Genomic DNA, 19,059 nt, shown 5'->3' on the forward strand with positions numbered 1-19,059 from the left:
CATCACTGTTTCTTTATACATGTTTATTTAATCAGCTGATTAAAAAAAGTGGTGTAAATAAAGTCCAAGATTTTGTTGTTGTTTATCTTGAGCATAAGTTATGGAAACCTCTCTTTTATTAATCCAATGTATGTATGTGTGGCTCTTATATGGTGCATTATGCCATGTCTCTGAGCTTTAATTTGGCAATGCCTGCTTTTCATTATATGGAGGACTAGCGAAGAATAATTCAATCAATAAATGTTGAAATAAATGCAGCATTACATGAATAAATACATGTGGAAATAAAAAACATGGGCATTCATCAATTTATTTCAACATTTATTTATTCGTGTATTTATTTCAACATGTGTCACATTGAAAAAAAAAGAAATGGAGAAGATGCTTCGAAATGTCAAGGCGCACTGAGATGGGAAATAAGTGCTGACAAATCAGTGAGTAATGTGTAACTACATGCACGGGGTCACTCCAGGTCACCGATCGATGATTCGTCGCTCGGCTGGCTGGCCTGGCGGTGGCTGTGCAGCTCTCGAGTCGCGACGAGCCGCCGAGCCGCGGGGACAGAGGACGGAGGACGGAGGACGGAGGACCGGAGCTGCTGCTACACGTGTGTGATCGTCTGTATTACCGCTGCAGTGCCACACATCACACTGGCACGCGTGCTCATTGTGTCATTAATCGTGTTGCAAACCAATGCAGAATTGCTCTTGCACAAAAAGGTGTATAGGTAGGCTAACATTAATATGAGTATTGAATCGTAGGAGACCGGGATCGAGCACAGTGCATGGTCCTGGTGTTTAATTGCACCATGCATTGACCGACTGCAGGCACCTATGAAACGTATCATTAAACATACTTTCACTTGGAAGTTGTAGTGAAACGGGTGGCGCATTAACTTTTGAAGCAGTTTTTTTCATAATACCTACATGTTCATGTTTTTATAGTACATTGTATACCCGACCCTGTGTATTGGTCCGTCCTTCTCCATGTCTTTCTCTCTCTCTCTCCGGTCTGTCAGTCGTTACTGTCCGAGGACATCAGTTCCGTGTCCGCCGCTCCGCACCGAGAGAGAGAGAGAGAGAGATATCATGCCAATAAAGCTTGTTTTTGAATGTTTTGATTTGAGAGAGAGAGAGAGAGAGAGAGAGCGCCGGCGCGGGCTGTTCTGGCGCTGCCGTGGGCTTGAGTTCAACAGTGTCGTCCGTACCTTTCATAAGCATGTTGCTCACTCACTGTACCTGCCTGTGTAAACTGCAAGTTGTAAAATGTATTCTGTGTTGAATTGCTATGTTTTATGTAATTTGAATTTGTAATGATTGATGCCTTTATTGAACTGTGTTTTTACACTTTGTTTTGCACTTATGTTGTAAGTCGCCCTGGATAAGGGCGTCCGCCAAGAAATATTATTATTATTATTAAGAGCCGTCAGAAATGACGTCACTTATGCTATAATTGACCGCGGAGCCTGAAGTACGGTGATTAACAATAATTAGTATTATTGTTATGATTACAGAACGACACTTTACATTTGACGCTTATTAATTTATAGATGTATTTATTTTGGATACATTAGAAAGCTCAGGCTAGTGGTTCTGTTGCATTTATTTTAAAATGCAATTAACTTAAGATGTTTATGTATATATGTTCGATCTATCCGTCTATCTAGCTGCCTATAGTCTTAGGTATAGTATATCAGTATATATAAGACTTTGTTTTTACAATGCCAGTATCTGCTTGATGAGTTTGACCCAGGGCTGTTTTGTGGTAGAATAATTGCAGGTCCCTCTCTCCCAGACAGGACAGGACGCCATGCTGCCAGACAAAGACAGGCCAGGTGCGCAGGTGGGCGGCGGAGGGGGCCGCGAGTCCTCGGAGGACCCGTCTGTGTCACTCTTCAGGGAATACCTGAGAATCAGGACCGTCCACCCGGAGCCCAATTATGGTGTGTGTCCCTGACGAGGGAGATCAACTGCAGAGAGGAGGAGTTGTATTGCAATAGCTCTCCTTGTTTGTTGGGATAGAAAGCCTTCATTAGGGCCACTAGTGGGACCTCGTGTCAGGAAGGTGCTGCCATGCACTTTTTTTTATGATGACACACAGTCGCACTGTGATGGCACAGGTTTACACAATCCCTGAGGAGCCGCCCCTATAGGGCTTATGCAGGTCTGTAGTGCCGCTGCAGCATTCCAGAGAGGGTGAATAGGGTTTCATGTTTCTGCAGTGTTGGCTCATTTTGTATGTTGTTCTAATCGTAAAATATCCCCATAAACAAAAACGAGACGAGCTTTGATGCGGATGGATCATTCTGGTGTGCGGATGTGCTCCAATAAGCGCTGCGCTCCCGCGCTGCTTTGTCTCCTGCAGCTCATAGCATCATTAACTGCAACCCCAACAGCCTGTCCTGCCTGGGTGCCAGCGGAGGGAGGGTTGATTAAAACATGAAGGTGTTTAATTAGAGAGACAAACAACCAAACTCAGTCTGCAGCAGCGTCTCAGCACCAGTATGTTGATTTACCAAGAGCTCTACAGCTTCACGAACAAACTTCAGTATATTTTAATAATAATAATAATAATAATAATTTTATGGTTTAGAGCAGGGGGCTGAAACTCAGTTCCTTGGGGGCTGTGTGTAGCTGGTTTTCGTTCCAGCTGACTCAAGGTACAGTATCTTATAAAATATCCTGGGCCTGGATAGATGTTTAAATGTGTGTAGCTAATTAAACAATTAGTTCAATTAAGTCATTGAGGACTCAGCTGGAACGAAAACCAGAAACACACGGCCCTCCATGGATTGAGTTTGAGACCCCTGATTTAGAGGCACTAATTGTCCACTTTGGCTTGTTTCAGACCGTTTCTGCCACAGACAGATCTAGTATCTAGTGTCAGTGTCACGTTCCTTCATATAATGTTGTAAGTCGCCCTGGATAAGGGCGCCTGCCAAGAAATAATAATAATAAAACAATACAGGTTTTGAAGGGAAAAATGCAGACTTGACCTGGCGAAGCACTGGATCACGCAGAGGGAGAATATTTACTGGTGTTAATGATCTGCAAGCTGGCAGTCTGTGGCATCTGTCAGTTCTGCTTGAAGATCCAGTAAGTTTGTAATCACAGCGTTTACCCAGAAACAAATGTGTGAGCGATTTAAAAAAAAAAAAAAAAAAAAAAAAAAAAAAAAGACCTTTAAAACACAAGCGCACGCCCCCCACTGTCCACCGCCACGCTCACCCCCCTGCAGTCGTCCGCTCCAGACGCCCCCCATGCACCAAACAAACTCGTGTCAGCTGCTGCATGTTTTTGAGTCTACTGTACTGTTTCAATTAGCTGTTTTGTGTTAAAAAGGACAATATTTAAAGCTACATTTGAGGGATTTATGTAACAGTTTGAGTCTTTACATTGACTCTGAACTCAGACTTTCTAGTAGCCTGTGATTAACACAGACCACACTACATGTTATGTTCTTCAGATGCTTATCCATACATTATAAAAGACCCTCGTAGACTATTTTGTTCTAGCTTTGCAGTTTAAGTAAGTTATATAAGATTGATATATACAGTGTAACCCATCCCAGGTTAGACTTTCACTCTTCATGGCAGCAGGCTGTTGATATTTAACTCCTGGATCTGGCGGGAGGTTTATCAGTGCATTAATGTCTGGCACAGAGTTCAGAGTCCCTGACCTTCAGCCAGTGGCATTATTGCCACGTCTCAGGGGTAGCTGGTCACAGGTTATGGCGAGACAGGGGGTGAAGAAACAATATGAATGCGATTTTTTCACTGGCATGCGAAGCAGACAAGTCTGTTTCTATATTCTGTTTTGCAGTGTTTTCATGGGAGGAGTAAAGATGCCACATTCCAGTGATGCTCATCATCCCAGTAACCATTGAGTATTTCTGGTATCGTCCCACACAATGGCATCCAGATACGTGCATGTATATGTATCTGTGTAGTGGCACCATGTGGGGCAGAAACAGGGGGCTGGAACAGGAGTGTGGGGCACTCATATCGTTTACAGTGAGCAGTGGGCATAAAACAAGAGGACATACAAAACACGAGCTCCTCCCCGTGGGGCCTAAATTACATGCGAGACAGATCCCTAACCTACACATAACTAACGAAGCAAACAAGACAAAGTTCAAAGCCAATCATCCAGTCCAGAGTTCAGTAGCCAAAGTTCGTTACCAAGTCTTCTTTCTTACTTATTTTTTTTTTTTTTTCAGTTGCTGCCTCCTCCCGCCTTCCCAACAAAGTCTCGGTTTCACATTGATATACGGGAGCCCGGCCAGCCAGGGAAGCGCTGTCACTCAGGTGCTTCCCCTGGAGTAAGCCTGGGGGAATGTATGTCTGGGAGATGTAGTGCCAGACAGAATGACTTTTCCCTGCCCTGCCCAGCACCCTGCCACTATATTCACCGATCAGCCATAACATTATGACCTGAGAGGTGAAGTGAATAACACTGATAATCTCGTTATCATGGCACCTGTCAGTGGGTGAGATATATTAGGCAGCAAGTGAACAAGTTGATGTGTTAGAATCAGGAAAAATGGGCAAGCGTAAGGATCTGAGCGACTTTGACAAGGGCCAAATTGTGATGGCTAGTGATGCCCATGCTGACCCCTGTCCACTGCCGAAAGCGCCTACAATGGGCATGTGAGTATCAGAACTGGTGGTCATAATGTTATGGCTAATTGGTGTATATATATATTTCAGACCACAGATGCCAAATTAAAAATATTTCATAAAAATGTAAACATGTAAGAGATCAATGGCGTTTAAGTTTAGCTCTCAAAATAATAATGGAAGAGGCAGCCGCATCCTCATTTGCAGTTGAACAGCTGTAATTCAGCCTGCTGAATTTGCAGAAGGAAGCGCAGCGTTTACACGACCTGGGCCGTGTTTCGCCGTGTTTCACCGTGTAGCAGCACATCTGATACAGGGCTGTTGCAAGCCAATGGGTTCCCAGTCATTCCAGAACAGGGTCTTATTGTTTTAATTCATTTTTACTGCGAATGAGGAGTTAAACCTGCACTAGAAAATAAACCACGCGAGAGCTGTAGGTCGGTTCAGATGCTCTGTATGGAGGTCGTGTCTTTGAAGCTGAAAGTGTACAAATTGGTTTTCTCTTCATGCTGCAAAGTTTTGTCAGTGCGTTTTGACAGGCGTGTGACGGAGACAGAGTGGCGCCGCTGGTCGCTGGTCTAATGGAGTTGCGTGGAGACGCTGATTGATTGAAGCGATGCGCTGTGTCTGTGTCACCTCTTGTCTCACGTCTGATTCCAGAGGCAGCTCTGCAGTTCCTGGATCGGATTGCGTTGGAGCTGGGGCTGCCCATGAAGAGAGTGGAGGTAGGGAGTCTGGACAGCCGTGTCCTGTCACTCATAGCGCCACACGCACAACAGCGGGCCTCTATTGGCTGCCCAGCCCTGCCCCTGCCACAGCCCTCCTCCGTGTGGGGGGAGATGTTGAGGAATAGTGTGGAGACCTGTGGGACGTCTGATTGGGCCTGTTCTATTTCTCCTATTGCCACGGGCACATGTCTGTGTGAACAAGCTGAGAAGGGACAGCTCTGCCTCAGCACACACAGTATGTTCTCCCACCACCTTAAACCTGACAGTCAGTCTCCACATGTTTTTTAAAAACCCGGAATCGAGACCCGAGTGTAAGCCCCCCAGCCGTGCCACTTCAAATCTCCAGGCCACTCTCGTGCCATGCTGTGTCCGACTGTGTGCCATGTGTCTCAGGTGCACCCCGGCAGAGTGGTGGCCATCATGACGTGGGAGGGAACCGAGCCGAAGCTGAAGTCTGTGCTGCTGAACTCCCACACTGACGTGGTGCCGGTCTTCCAGGTCAGGAGGTCTTCCCCGTGTGTGCTTCGTGCTCAACTCAGTAGTGGGGGTGTTCTGATATCAAACTGCATTCTGCCATAAGAGTCATGCATGTGCAGTCATATTTCACGCAAAAGTCACTGACACGTGCGGACCTGGCGTCTTTAAATGTTTGTGTGTGGGATGTTTTATTCTTTAGTCATTGGAGGGGGGTGGTAATTGCCATTGTTCACAGTTTATTTGGTCTAATTGTAGGGAAATAGCAGCAGGTCCCACTGTGGCTCACAGTGAAAGAAAGAAAGAAAGATAGACAGTGTCCAGTCGAGAGGAGCCCATTCACCCCATCATGCTCGTTTGGTGTCCATTAATAACTAAGTGATCCAAGGATCCTATCCAGTCTGTTTTTGAATATTCCCACATTGTCTCTTCAGCCACATCGCTGGGGAGTTTGTTCAGATTGTGACGCCTCTCTGTGTGAAGAAGTGTCTCCTGTTTTCTGTCTCGAATGCCTTGAAGCCCAATTAGCATTTGTGTCCCCGGGTGCGTGTGTCCCGGCTGTTCTGGAAAAGCTCTTCTGGTTTGATGTGGTCGATGCATGGTGGTAACCAGACTCATGCGTCTCTCTTCTCAGGAGCACTGGAAGCACGACGCCTTCTCTGCCGTCAAAGAGGAGGACGGGAACATCTACGGCAGGGGGACGCAGGACATGAAGTGTGTCACCATCCAGTGAGTGTGACGTCACGGGCCTCCTCAGAGCTGCGGCCCGGCCGGCCCCGGGAGGTCCGTTCACCGTGTCAGAGTCCGTGTGCAGGTCCTTCTCGGGTTGTTCCCGCTGTTCTGGTGGCACCGCAGGACACAAGGCAGTGCGGTTGAGTTGAATTTAGTTGAATTTTCATTGATAGTCATCTCAGTGCCCCCCGCCCGGCTACACCACGGGCGCAGTGTGGAAGCGTATTTAGGGAAGATTGCGTTTAATGAAAGACAAGGTGTTGAAGTGTGTGTGAGTTGAGGCTGCTGCCTGTTTTCCAGATACATCGAGGCGATCAGGAGGCTGAAGTCCAGAGGAACGAGACTCGGCCGCACCATGCACCTGATGTTCGTTCCAGGTGCGGTATTGTAAAACCTGCTCTCGTATAGATGCGTGAATGTGTGATGAAGGAAGAGACATGGAAGTAATAGCTCAGTGATTCTGGAACAGGTTAATGCACTCAAATGAAGATCAGCTTCAGATAATCACTACAAATAGGGCTCTTACCAGCAGCAGATCTGCTCCTACTGCTACACTGAAGTGTGACACCTGATTTATTTTGTGTTTGTGCTCAGATGAGGAGGTCGGAGGTCATAAAGGAATGGAGACCTTCATCACCCATCCTGAGTTTCAGAAGCTGAACATCGGCTTCGCGCTGGACGAAGGTGATTGTAACACAGCGATGTGCGACGCCAAGACCAGGGACTCGGCTGTGGAGACGGGCGGCAGTTTCAGTGTCTGCTCAGGGTTTTAACCACAGTCTGTGTCGCACTTTTGTATTATTTGTTGTCGTTATCCTTCAATCACGATACAGAAAACCCCTTAAAAGGTGTATTTTATTTCTCCCCCTTCGCTTTAGGTCTAGCAAACCCGACGGAAGCCTTCACGGTGTTTTATGGCGAGAGGAATCCGTGGTGTGAGTATCCGGTCGGTTCATGTTTCGCTTGTATCAAGTCCCGAAGAACAGGCTTCCCGACGTGGCAGCAGAGTTTCAGTGTGCCCAATGGTAGCATCCAGGGAGGGGATTGTGGCGGCAGATGGAGAGCCCGTGAGATCCGGGGGGATGTGCGGCAGTCTGGGATACGCCGTGCTTTCCAGCATGGGAATAAGACGCTGCTCTCCTGACGCTGCTGGGGAGCAACCCTACAGACTCGTTGTTTCGTCCTTGAACCAGCTGCTGACAGTGATATCACCTGATCTGGTTATTTGCTTTGCCGTAGATTCGTACACAGGTTTTTAAAATGTAACCGTTTCATTTCACCTTTATTTAACCAGATGCAAAAAGCAATAAACACACAATACCTCTACACTTTAAACAAACACAACACACTGTATACAAAGCAAATACATCAGTGCACAATATAAAAACAATGGAGATAAACAATGATCAGAAATGGAACCGGTACAGGTGCTGGAATTCCCCTCGTATTATTATTGCTAGGGGTGTGGCTGGGGTCAGAGGTCAGCCCCGGACAGGAAGGGCTTCCGCTAGGGTCAGGGGTCACTTCAGCGCGGCACTTACTGCCCTCGTGTCCGCGGTTCAATCTGGAATAGGGAAAGATTTCTGTAGGATACAGCATTTTAGGCACAAATCCTGCGGCGGTGTCGCTGGCGTTTGGCCGCGGGTGGAGGGTGATGCTGCCTGCTGTTCATTTCCAGGGATCACAGTGAAATGCACAGGGAGTCCCGGCCACGGGTCCCGCTTCGTTGAAAACACAGCCGCTGAAAAAATGGTACGTGTCACTTCATTGTTGTTATTATTATTATTATTATTATTATTATTATTATTATTATTATTATTAAATAAAGAATATGTGTATGGATTATATGCGAGAGAAAAACAGGCCATTTTTTTAACATACATTTTTTCCCCCCAGCGTAAAATTATCAATTTATTCCTGGACTTCAGAGAGAAGGAGAAAACACGGTAAGATGGTCCTCAGATGTCTGGACCCAGACCAGCACTGCTCTGATACACTCATCTGGTCACTTAATATGACGCCACTTCACATGCAATTAAGCACTAGAGAGCGACAGCAATTATAATAAAAACAGACCAGTCACAAGGACTTCTGCAGCCTTAAATCAAATGGGTAAAATAAGATCTATCTGTAAACCTGAGAGAGAGAGACGCCTCTCACTGGTCCATAAAATGAAAGAAAGATTAACAAAAAAACATTCACTTTGCGCATTGTTTTGGGAGCCTTGTAGGAGAAATTGAGACTGACAACATAATGGAAACGCATATGAGATCAGATTTACAGAGACTATTGCTCTGTATCCTTGAAGATCAGCTGAATTGACCGCAAAACTCAAGCCACAGTGAGGAGCGACTCTCCGGTGAGACGCAGACACCGAGGAGAGCTCTGTCCCCCCGGTTATCGTCCACACAGAGAGCCGTTTCCCCAGATGAGCACTTCTCATCTCTGCCGCCGTCCCCCGGTTCAGCGCGAGGATCCACTCCGCTCTCGTACTGTGGTGTCCAGCACTGCGCCGGAGGGGCACAGTCTATGGTCTCTCTCTCCTCCGTGCTGGCTGGTGCCGTCCTGCCGATAGAGGTCCTTTTTTTTCCTGTTACAACAGAAAGGCACTTGAAATGGCACAAAATTTCCTTTTTGATTGATCTGGGCTTTTCGCTCATCTCTCCCAGTACAGTTGCTTTAGTCCTGTTTTCACTAAGGTTCGGGTTCGGTTTCCAGGAACGGAGGAAGTGGCCTACGGGTCCCCAGTGTATGTCCGCCTGCATTTCTCCCTACTCCTTTTGTCCTCTCTGCATGGCCTATGTGTTTTAGGGCTCTAAATTTGAGGATAGACTGGCATATCAACACCTACATCCATGTGCATGTATCTGTGTTCGTTCCAATGTGCATCTCTGTATCAGTCTCTCTGCAAACATGGCACCGTCCTGCATCCGTCCCCTTTGAATTGAAATTGACGTCAGCTTGTTTGTGATGTAGTAATCCATCACACAACTCGGAGCTTGGCACCTGTCAGTCATATTATACCTGTGACACGGAGCGTGTTGGGCGTGTCAGGCTTAGCTCAGATCTGAAATGGTTCAACACGCCTCTGTCCTGAGCCGCTATGCCAACAGACCAGTGCTCTGTGTATTTATTGTAGGCAGTGTATTTACTGTGCAGTGTATTTGCTTAGCGCAGTCTGTTTACTAGGTGGTGTATTTACTCTCTGTGTTTACTGTAGGCAGTGTATTTACTCTCTATGTACTGTTCACAGTGTGTTTGCTGAGCGCAGTGTGTTTACTGTGCGCAGTGTATTTACTCACTGTATGTACTGTGCACAGTGTGTTTGCTGAGCGCAGTGTGTTTACTTACTGTATGTACTGTGTGCAGTGTGTTTGCTGAGCGCAGTGTATTTGCTGAGCGCAGTGTGTTTACTGTAGGCGGTGTATTTACTCTGTGTTTACTGTGCGCAGTGTGTTTACTGTAGGCGTTGTATTTACTCACTGTACTCAGTGCAGTGTGTTTACTGTAGGCAGTGTATTTACTCACTGTGTACTCAGCGCAGTGTGTTTACTGTAGGCGGTGTATTTACTCTGTGTTTACTGTTAGCAGTGTGTTTACTCTGTATGTACTGTGCACAGTGTGTTTGCTGAGCGCAGTGTGTTTACTCACTGTATGTACTGTGCGCAGTGTGTTTACTGTGTGCCGTGTGTTTGCTGTGCGCAGTGTATTTACTCACTGTGTACTCAGCACAGTGTGTTTGCTGAGCACAGTGTTTACTGTAGGCGGTGTATTTACTCTCTGTATGTACTGTGCGCAGTGTATTTGCTGAGCGCAGTGTATTTGCTGAGCGCAGTGTGTTTACTGTAGGCGTTGTAATTACTCACTGTGTACTCAGCGCAGTGTGTTTACTTTAGGCAGTGTATTTACTCACTGTGTACTCAGTGCAGTGTGTTTACTGTAGGCGGTGTATTTACTCTCTGTGTTTACTGTTAGCAGTGTGTTTACTCTCTGTATGTACTGTGCACAGTGTGTTTGCTGAGCGCAGTGTGTTTGCTCACTGTATGTACTGTGCGCAGTGTGTTTGGTGTGCGCAGTGTATTTACTCACTGTATGTACTGTGCGCAGTGTGTTTGCTGTGCGCAGTGTATTTACTCACTGTGTACTCAGCACAGTGTGTTTGCTGAGCGCAGTGTGTTTACTGTGCGCAGTGTGTTTACTCACTGTATGTACTGTGCGCAGTGTGTTTGCTGAGCGCAGTGTAATTGCTGAGCGCAGTGTGTTTACTGTAGGCGGTGTATTTACTCACTGTGTACTCAGCGCAGTGTGTTTACTGTGCGGAATGTGTTTTCTGTGCACAGTGTATTTACTCAATGTGTTTGCTGAGCGCAGTGTGTTTACTGTGCGGAGTGTGTTTGCTGAACGCAGTGTATTTACTGTGCGCAGTGTGTTTGCTGAGCGCAGTGTGTTTACTGTAGGTGGTGTATTTACTCTATGTGTTTACTGTGCGCAGTGTGTTTACTCTATGTACTGTGCACAGTGTGTTTGCTGAGCGCAGTGTGTTTACTGTAGGCGGTGTATTTACTCTCTGTGTTTACTGTGCGCAGTGTGTTTGCTGTAGGCGTTGTAATTACTCACTGTGTACTCAGCGCAGTGTGTTTACTTTAGGCAGTGTATTTACTCACTGTGTACTCAGTGCAGTGTGTTTACTGTAGGCGGTGTATTTACTCTCTGTGTTTACTGTTAGCAGTGTGTTTACTCTCTGTATGTACTGTGCACAGTGTGTTTGCTGAGCGCAGTGTGTTTGCTCACTGTATGTACTGTGCGCAGTGTGTTTGGTGTGCGCAGTGTATTTACTCACTGTATGTACTGTGCGCAGTGTGTTTGCTGTGCGCAGTGTATTTACTCACTGTGTACTCAGCACAGTGTGTTTGCTGAGCGCAGTGTGTTTACTGTGCGCAGTGTGTTTACTCACTGTATGTACTGTGCGCAGTGTGTTTGCTGAGCGCAGTGTAATTGCTGAGCGCAGTGTGTTTACTGTAGGCGGTGTATTTACTCACTGTGTACTCAGCGCAGTGTGTTTACTGTGCGGAATGTGTTTTCTGTGCACAGTGTATTTACTCAATGTGTTTGCTGAGCGCAGTGTGTTTACTGTGCGGAGTGTGTTTGCTGAACGCAGTGTATTTACTGTGCGCAGTGTGTTTGCTGAGCGCAGTGTGTTTACTGTAGGTGGTGTATTTACTCTATGTGTTTACTGTGCGCAGTGTGTTTACTCTGTATGTACTGTGCACAGTGTGTTTGCTGAGCGCAGTGTGTTTACTGTAGGCGGTGTATTTACTCTCTGTGTTTACTGTGCGCAGTGTGTTTGCTGAGCGCAGTGTGTTTACTGTGCGCAGTGTATTTACTCACTGTGTACTCAGCGCAGTGTGTTTGCTGAGCACAGTGTGTTTACTGTAGGCGGTGTATTTACTCTGTATGTACTGTGCGCAGTGTGTTTGCTGAGCGCAGTGTATTTGCTGAGCGCAGTGTGTTTACTGTAGGCGGTGTATTTACTCTGTGTTTACTGTGCGCAGTGTGTTTACTGTAGGCGTTGTATTTACTCACTGTGTACTCAGCGCAGTGTGTTTACTGTAGGCAGTGTATTTACTCACTGTGTACTCAGCGCAGTGTGTTTACTGTAGGCGGTGTATTTACTCTCTGTGTTTACTGTTAGCAGTGTGTTTACTCTCTGTATGTACTGTGCACAGTGTGTTTGCTGAGCGCAGTGTGTTTACTCACTGTATGTACTGTGCGCAGTGTGTTTGCTGTGCGCAGTGTATTTACTCACTGTATGTACTGTGCGCAGTGTGTTTGCTGTGCGCAGTGTATTTACTCACTGTATGTACTGTGCGCAGTGTGTTTACTGTGCGCAGTGTGTTTGCTGTGCGCAGTGTATTTACTCACTGTGTACTCAGCACAGTGTGTTTGCTGAGCGCAGTGTGTTTACTGTGCGCAGTGTGTTTACTCACTGTATGTACTGTGCGCAGTGTGTTTGCTGAGCGCAGTGTGTTTACTGTAGGCGTTGTATTTACTCACTGTGTACTCAGCGCAGTGTGTTTACTGTAGGCAGTGTATTTACTCACTGTGTACTCAGTGCAGTGTGTTTACTGTAGGCGGTGTATTTACTCTCTGTGTTTACTGTTAGCAGTGTGTTTACTCTCTGTATGTACTGTGCACAGTGTGTTTGCTGAGCGCAGTGTGTTTACTCACTGTATGTACTGTGCGCAGTGTGTTTGCTGTGCGCAGTGTATTTACTCACTGTATGTACTGTGCGCAGTGTGTTTACTGTGCGCAGTGTGTTTGCTGTGCGCAGTGTATTTACTCACTGTGTACTCAGCACAGTGTGTTTGCTGAGCGCAGTGTGTTTACTGTGCGTAGTGTGTTTACTCACTGTATGTACTGTGCGCAGTGTGTTTGCTGAGCGCAGTGTGTTTACTGTAGGCGGTGTATTTACTTACTGTGTACTCAGCGCAGTGTGTTTACTGTGCGGAGTGTGTTTTCTGTGCGCAGTGTATTTACTCACTGTTTGCTGAGCGCAGTGTGTTTACTGTGCGGAGTGTGTTTACTGTAGGCGGTGTATTTACTCGCTATGTACTGTGCACAGTGTCTTTGCTGAGCGCAGTGTGTTTACAGTGTGCAGTGTGTTTACTGTAGTCGGTGTATTTACTCTCTGTTTACTGTGCGCATTGTGTTTACTCACTGTATGTACTGTGCGCGGTGTGTTTGCTGAACGCAGTGTGTTTACTCTCTGTATGTACTGTAGGTGGTGTATTTACTCTCTGTATGTACTGTGCGCAGTGTGTTTGCTGAATGCAGTGTGCTGGTCATTCTCCTCCCAGGCTGGACACCAGCGAATGCTTCACACTGGGCGATGTCACCACCATCAATATGACCATGGTGCAGGGGGGCGTGGCCTACAATGTCATCCCCCCGGAGATGGACGTGAGCTTCGACCTTCGCATCCCCCCCACAGTGGACCTGCAGGTACGCGTCCGTTTCTCTTGGTTCTGTGTGAAGGGAAGCTGGGATGTCAGGGACCCAGGGGCTGTTTAGCTGCTGCCGGAGGTGAGCGCAGTTACAGCTCTGCGGGTTCGGACCTGTGGCGGTGGCCCGTCAGCAGAAGCCCCCTCTGTGCGTGAGCTGCTCATGTGATTCTGCCGCCATCTTGTGGTGAAAACGATAACTTCAACTGTCCTGTTCCCTCTGCCCAGCGGTTACTTACAGGGGAAAAACATCCTTGATAATTCCTGTAGTGTTTGTAGAGATAAAGTCCTGCTTTAGTGCTGGAGAAATGCACTGTGAACGTTGTACTGTAGTGTGAATTATTACTCTTCTTGATGCATTACTCTCTCCCTCTCGCTCTCCGTGGCAGGAGTTTGAGGCGCAGATCAAGGAGTGGTGTGCGGCTGCTGGTGACGGTGTCACCTATGAGTTTGCACAGGTGAGAGATCAGCTGAGTGGCCCTGCACCTGTGTGTGGGGCCACTGGCCAACAGCAAAAACAAGACTTGCTTGTAACTGGGGTTACTTAATTAATAGCTGTGTGTGGTGTGTGCATAGTGTGTGCATGCGTGTGTGTGTGTGTGTGTGTGTGTGTGTGTATGTGTGTGTATGTCCCGGGAGTGTCCCAGACTCGTGCTTTGGGATTTCGTTCTTGCTGATTGATGAAAGAGGTGGGAAACTCAATGTGACATGCATGCTTTTAATGAAAGAGTATTGCCCTCTGTCTTTTCCCGCTCAGAAACACATGAACCAGAGCATGACGTCGACCGCGGAGAGCAACCCCTGGTGGAGGGCCTTCAGCTCTGCCTGCGGCACCATGTGAGTATAGCCCGAATGTGCCCCCTGCAGGGCGGCCCCCACACCGCACCTCAGGGTCCAGGGTCCCCTGTTACTTGTTATTTAATTGCCATTTTGCTATGATTGAGTGAAGAGTTGGATATTTAAAAACAAGTGGAAAATCCTAAAGTACACACGTTTATCAAGCTGGTTAAAAAATCATAATGATAAACGTCTGGAAGACCATTAGAAACCTGTGTGTAATTATTTTGCCATGAAGAGAGCGGTTGGCAGAAGGGCTCTGTCAGCCTGTATACAACATAGCCCCAGTGCCGAGCCGAGAAGAACCCAAATCGGGTCCTGGTTCAGGAGTGACGGCACGCGAGCAGCGCGGATGTCCAGCACTTCGGAACTGCGTCCTTGAAGTCGGCGCCGGGGAATTCGTCTGTAATTAATTCTGAAGAAGAATAAACGGCAACAGGCTTCCAATGAATGTCATATTTATTTGCTGCTGGAAGATGCGTGGTGTGCATCCCCCCCTACAGATAACACGCGGCTATTCGATTATGCAGAGCGCCGGACGTGAGGCTGTCGAAAGAGCGCTGATAATCAAATGGAAAAGGCTCTGTGACTCTCGTTCCGTTTAATCTCGGTTGTCAGAGATGAAAAGCCCGGGGAAGGTGTGTTATTGAGAGCGGGGAGATGGTGCAATGCGAGTGGTGATGGGTAATTTTGTTTGGAATAAATGAATCATTCAGTCTGGGTCCCAGTTATTTGCGGGAGAATAAAGGTTACGGGATTGAGCCTGCGTCTGTGCTCGGACTCTTGATGTGATTGCTTTTGTGATTGCGCTCACTTACTCCATGAATGGCTTCTCCACGCAGAGCATTGCAGGTGTCCGTAATGCACAACACGCTCTGACTGTGAGAGACGCCTTCGCATTGCACTCGCTTTGATTTGACCACAAATCACACTGTCTGAGCAAATGTGCTATAGCTGTGGTGGGGGGGCGACGAGAGGGGCACCATGCCGTCCTTGAGGGCCGGCTGTGCGGCACCACTCTGAGACGGTCCGATGCAGGACGCCTTGACCAAACCCACTCGATTACCCGAGAGGGAAACACGGGAATATTACGTGTGTGTTTGTCTGGGCCGGTGCAGGACCACTGTGGCTGTAGTCGGAAGGAGACAAATGACAACCCTGTGTGTCATTACTGGGACACTTTTGTAACTGTGTTGTATTCTGAGCTTCACTGTAAAGAAGAATCCTGACTCTCTGTAGTGCCTCCACTTCATCACCCCAGAAACCATATCATTGTACAATGTATTATTTCTGCCCGATGCGCATCACTGCAGTAAACGAGCGCAACGTCTTCCAGATCTCGTTAACTCTCAATCGGGCGTCTGTGTGTCTCTTCCCCGGACAGATAATAATAACAACGATAAAAAACTAAGCAGCTAACGAGAGCCTTTCTGTTTTGTCAGGAATATGACTTTGAAGAAGGAAATCTTCCCAGCTGCCACAGACAGCCGCTTCATTAGAGCGGTAAGTATCCCTAGATCGCTTGTGAGAGATTGTGTTCACACAAGCAATCGCTGATGCCAACGCAGACACTTCGATTATACAGCTGGTGCCTCAGCCCAGCCGGCTGCGTCCACAGTGTGGGGCAATGTGGGGCAGTGTGGCACACTGTGGGGCAGTGTAGTGCAGTGTGGGGCAATGTGGTGCAGTGTGGGGCAATGTGGGGCAGTGTGGCACAGTGTGGCGCAGTGTGGGGCAATGTGGGGCAGTGTGGCGCAGTGTGGGGCAATGTGGGGCAGTGTAGCGCAGTGTGGCACAGTGTGGGGCAGTGTGGCACAGGAGACAAACCGCAAACTCTTGTTCTGACCAACCTCTCATCAGGATTTAGGATTTAGGATTTAGAGGACTTAAGACTTTTATTTCCTTCAGTTTTTCTCCTTTCACATTTAGAAGCTGAGTTTTGGATGCTTAATGACTCTGTCACAGCAGTAAGTGCCTCAACTAGAGCATTTCAGATTCTTATACAGTCTCCTCCTCCTTCAATATTGAAGTCTAATGGACGGATGTACTACTAATACTAAAATAAAGACGCACTGTGTCTGTGGACGGCTGTGTAAGTGACAGATACCCCTGGTCTCAGTGCAGACAGATCTGCTTCCTCAGGAAGGAGACCAGTCTGTCGCACAGATAATGTGGTCAGTCTTCACGACTCCTGTCTTTTTCCGTGGTTCCTCTTTCTCGCTGCCTCTCGTGTGTGATCATGTGGAACAGCTCTAATTACACAGACAGCATGCAGAATTGCAGAAGCTCATGCACAACATGCAGATTGATGTTGATTACTGGGACAGTGGTTCTGTGCTCTTAGTCACCGTGCCTATACTGTATGAAGCTACTATTGATACGGCATGGATGGACTATTACTGAAGAAGCAGGACCTGACAGCACTGGGCAGCACTGACAGATCTCACTTGATCCACATGCAGGTCTGGAGCGACATCTGCATGGACAGACGGCCTGAGACTCTAGTGATGATATTGAAAGTTTCTTGGGTCTCTATTTTAAAGAGTCCGGTCCAGCCAGACCCGGAGCCATTCTGGCACTTCTGAAGGGACGCCTCTCGGTGCACGGGCCAGGGCTTTCACTCGCCACCTGACTGGGTTATTGAGAGAGTCTAGGCCTGGCTGTCAGACCGGTCCAAACACTGCCGCAAAACACTGCTTTATTTATAGAAAACCCTGCGATTTGATCTCACGGATCATGGGCTCATCCGTGTTGCACGCTGAACCAGAAGTGTGTTTAAACAGATCTGTGTTTGTGTTGATCGACTCTGAACACAAGCCGGGCTGCCGGGAGTCTGGAGCCGCTGCCGTGCTCCTGCAGAGCCGCAGAGGGGTGACACGACTGAGCGCCTGCCTGCTGGAGTCCAGGTCTCCGCTGACAGCTTGTCAAGTCACGTCACGTCAAGAGTGTTTCAGCAGAGGCAGCAGATGCAGAGTTCTCTCTCTCTCTCCATCTCTCCCTCTCGCTCTCTCTCTCTATATTTATTTATTTATTTATTTCCCTTTTATTATGCTGTACAAGCCGTCTGCACATGAATCTGCAGTAATAACAACACGTCCACAGCTCAGGAATGGAGGCAATGCAGAAACTGCCCGATGGCCAGGTGGCAGCTGACAGGGTGTCGAGCACAAGGACCTCTTATGTCATCAGTGATGTCGTGAAGCTTGTTGAGTCTGACTGAAGACATGAGCTTCTCTTCCTACAGAGTCAGAAAAGAGATCAGAGAATCTCAGTCTGAGAGAAAGAGAGTAAAAGTAAAGTCTGCACAGTTCTTATTCACACAGACGTCTGGTTTTCTGGTTTTCCTTTTTGACCGCAGTGAGCATGTAGAGCAGCGCATAATCGGTTTCTCGGCCTGCGCCCCCGAGGCTTCATGCGCTCTGTGCTGCTCTGTGCTGCTCTGTTCTTCATGTGCTTTCTGTGTGGTGACTCCCTTCTCTCCACCCAGGTGGGCATCCCAGCCATCGGCTTCTCCCCGATGAACCGCACCCCCATCCTGCTGCACGACCACAACGAGTTCCTGAACGAGCGTGTCTTCCTGCACGGCATCGACATCTACCAGTGCCTGCTGCCCGCCCTGGCCAGTGTGCCGGCCCTGCCCGAGGAAGCCTAGGCACTCCTCTGCACAGCACTCTCTCTCTCTCATGCACAAATACATGATCTCAGGACTTTGTCTTAAAAAGAAAACCTCTCTCTCTCTTCATTCATTTGCCTCCTTTACACCACTCACTCACTCTTTCATTTCACTCTTTCCTTATCCCTTTCCCTCTCTCTCTCTCTCTCACCCACACTATTTCTCTCTCTCTCCCTCTCTCTCACACACTCACGCCCGTACGTGCCCTGACTGGCCGCCTGTCCTCCCGCGGTACGATGGCACCACCATAGTGGGGCTCGTCTGAGTGGACAGTTACACCGCCGATCTATCGAGCACAAAGAGTCTTCCCTCTTGGCAGTGCCGGCGCCGAATGGAGACGTGTGTAATTGGTCATTCAGGGCAGGGAAGAGGCGCTTCCAGTGGCAATCTCATCATCTTATACTGACCCCAGTCACCCCCCTCAGCCACAGCACTGAGACTGTCTGCCTTATAATTTCAGATGAGTGAGATTTTTTGTAACTCGCATTAGAATTTATTAGAATTAGAATTTGCACTTTGTATTGCGCTCATGTTGTAAGTCAACCTGGATAAGGGCGTCTGCCAAGAAATATAATAATAATAATAATAATAATAATAATCTGTACGCATGCTAAAGAAAAACAATATATGTATATATGTATGTATTTATATATATACATGTCATTTTAATTATTGTACTGAAATAAAGCCTGTTCTTAATAAACCTTATACTTTATAGATGTGGGTTTTGCAATGTTTTGATATAAAAAGATAATAAATGGCTGTCAGTACTGCGCAGAGGTTACTGCGCTAAATTGCTTGGTATATAAGTTTCGCACCGAACCCTTCCGGTGCTGCGGAGCGATGGCACTGTGACTGTGTTGATGAATTGTGTAGTTACCTCGTGGGTAATTTATCATCCGGAATATAAAATCCATTAAGGCAGATCCACACAAAAGAGAGCGAGAGATGGAAGAAAAGGGTGCGCTCGTCCTGCACCTATATGAATACAGTCCT

The 19,059-nt window shown here is 47.4% G+C and overlaps 1 protein-coding gene across 3 annotated transcripts; it reads left to right on the forward strand.

The window, feature by feature from the left end:
• Nucleotides 1-513: 513 nt before the first annotated feature.
• LOC136729767 (aminoacylase-1) lies at nucleotides 514-18,780 on the forward strand. 3 transcript variants are annotated; one of them, XM_066697539.1, is made up of 15 exons: nucleotides 514-607; nucleotides 1,795-1,942; nucleotides 5,279-5,343; nucleotides 5,740-5,844; nucleotides 6,455-6,549; nucleotides 6,853-6,929; nucleotides 7,147-7,236; nucleotides 7,431-7,487; nucleotides 8,231-8,304; nucleotides 8,449-8,498; nucleotides 13,410-13,554; nucleotides 13,943-14,011; nucleotides 14,311-14,390; nucleotides 15,833-15,893; nucleotides 17,878-18,780. In XM_066697539.1, the coding sequence occupies exons 2-15, from the start codon at nucleotides 1,810-1,812 to the stop codon at nucleotides 18,040-18,042; spliced, it is 1,266 nt and encodes a 421-aa protein (XP_066553636.1). In that variant the 5' UTR covers nucleotides 514-607; nucleotides 1,795-1,809; the 3' UTR covers nucleotides 18,043-18,780. The 3 variants fall into 3 exon arrangements, with proteins under 3 accessions (XP_066553636.1, XP_066553637.1, XP_066553635.1); XM_066697540.1 differs by having other exon boundaries at nucleotides 520-607; nucleotides 1,799-1,942; XM_066697538.1 differs by having other exon boundaries at nucleotides 572-727.
• Nucleotides 18,781-19,059: the final 279 nt, after the last annotated feature.

The sequence above is a fragment of the Amia ocellicauda genome, chromosome 3 (assembly GCF_036373705.1).
Source record: "Amia ocellicauda isolate fAmiCal2 chromosome 3, fAmiCal2.hap1, whole genome shotgun sequence".
Taxonomy (NCBI): domain Eukaryota; kingdom Metazoa; phylum Chordata; class Actinopteri; order Amiiformes; family Amiidae; genus Amia; species Amia ocellicauda.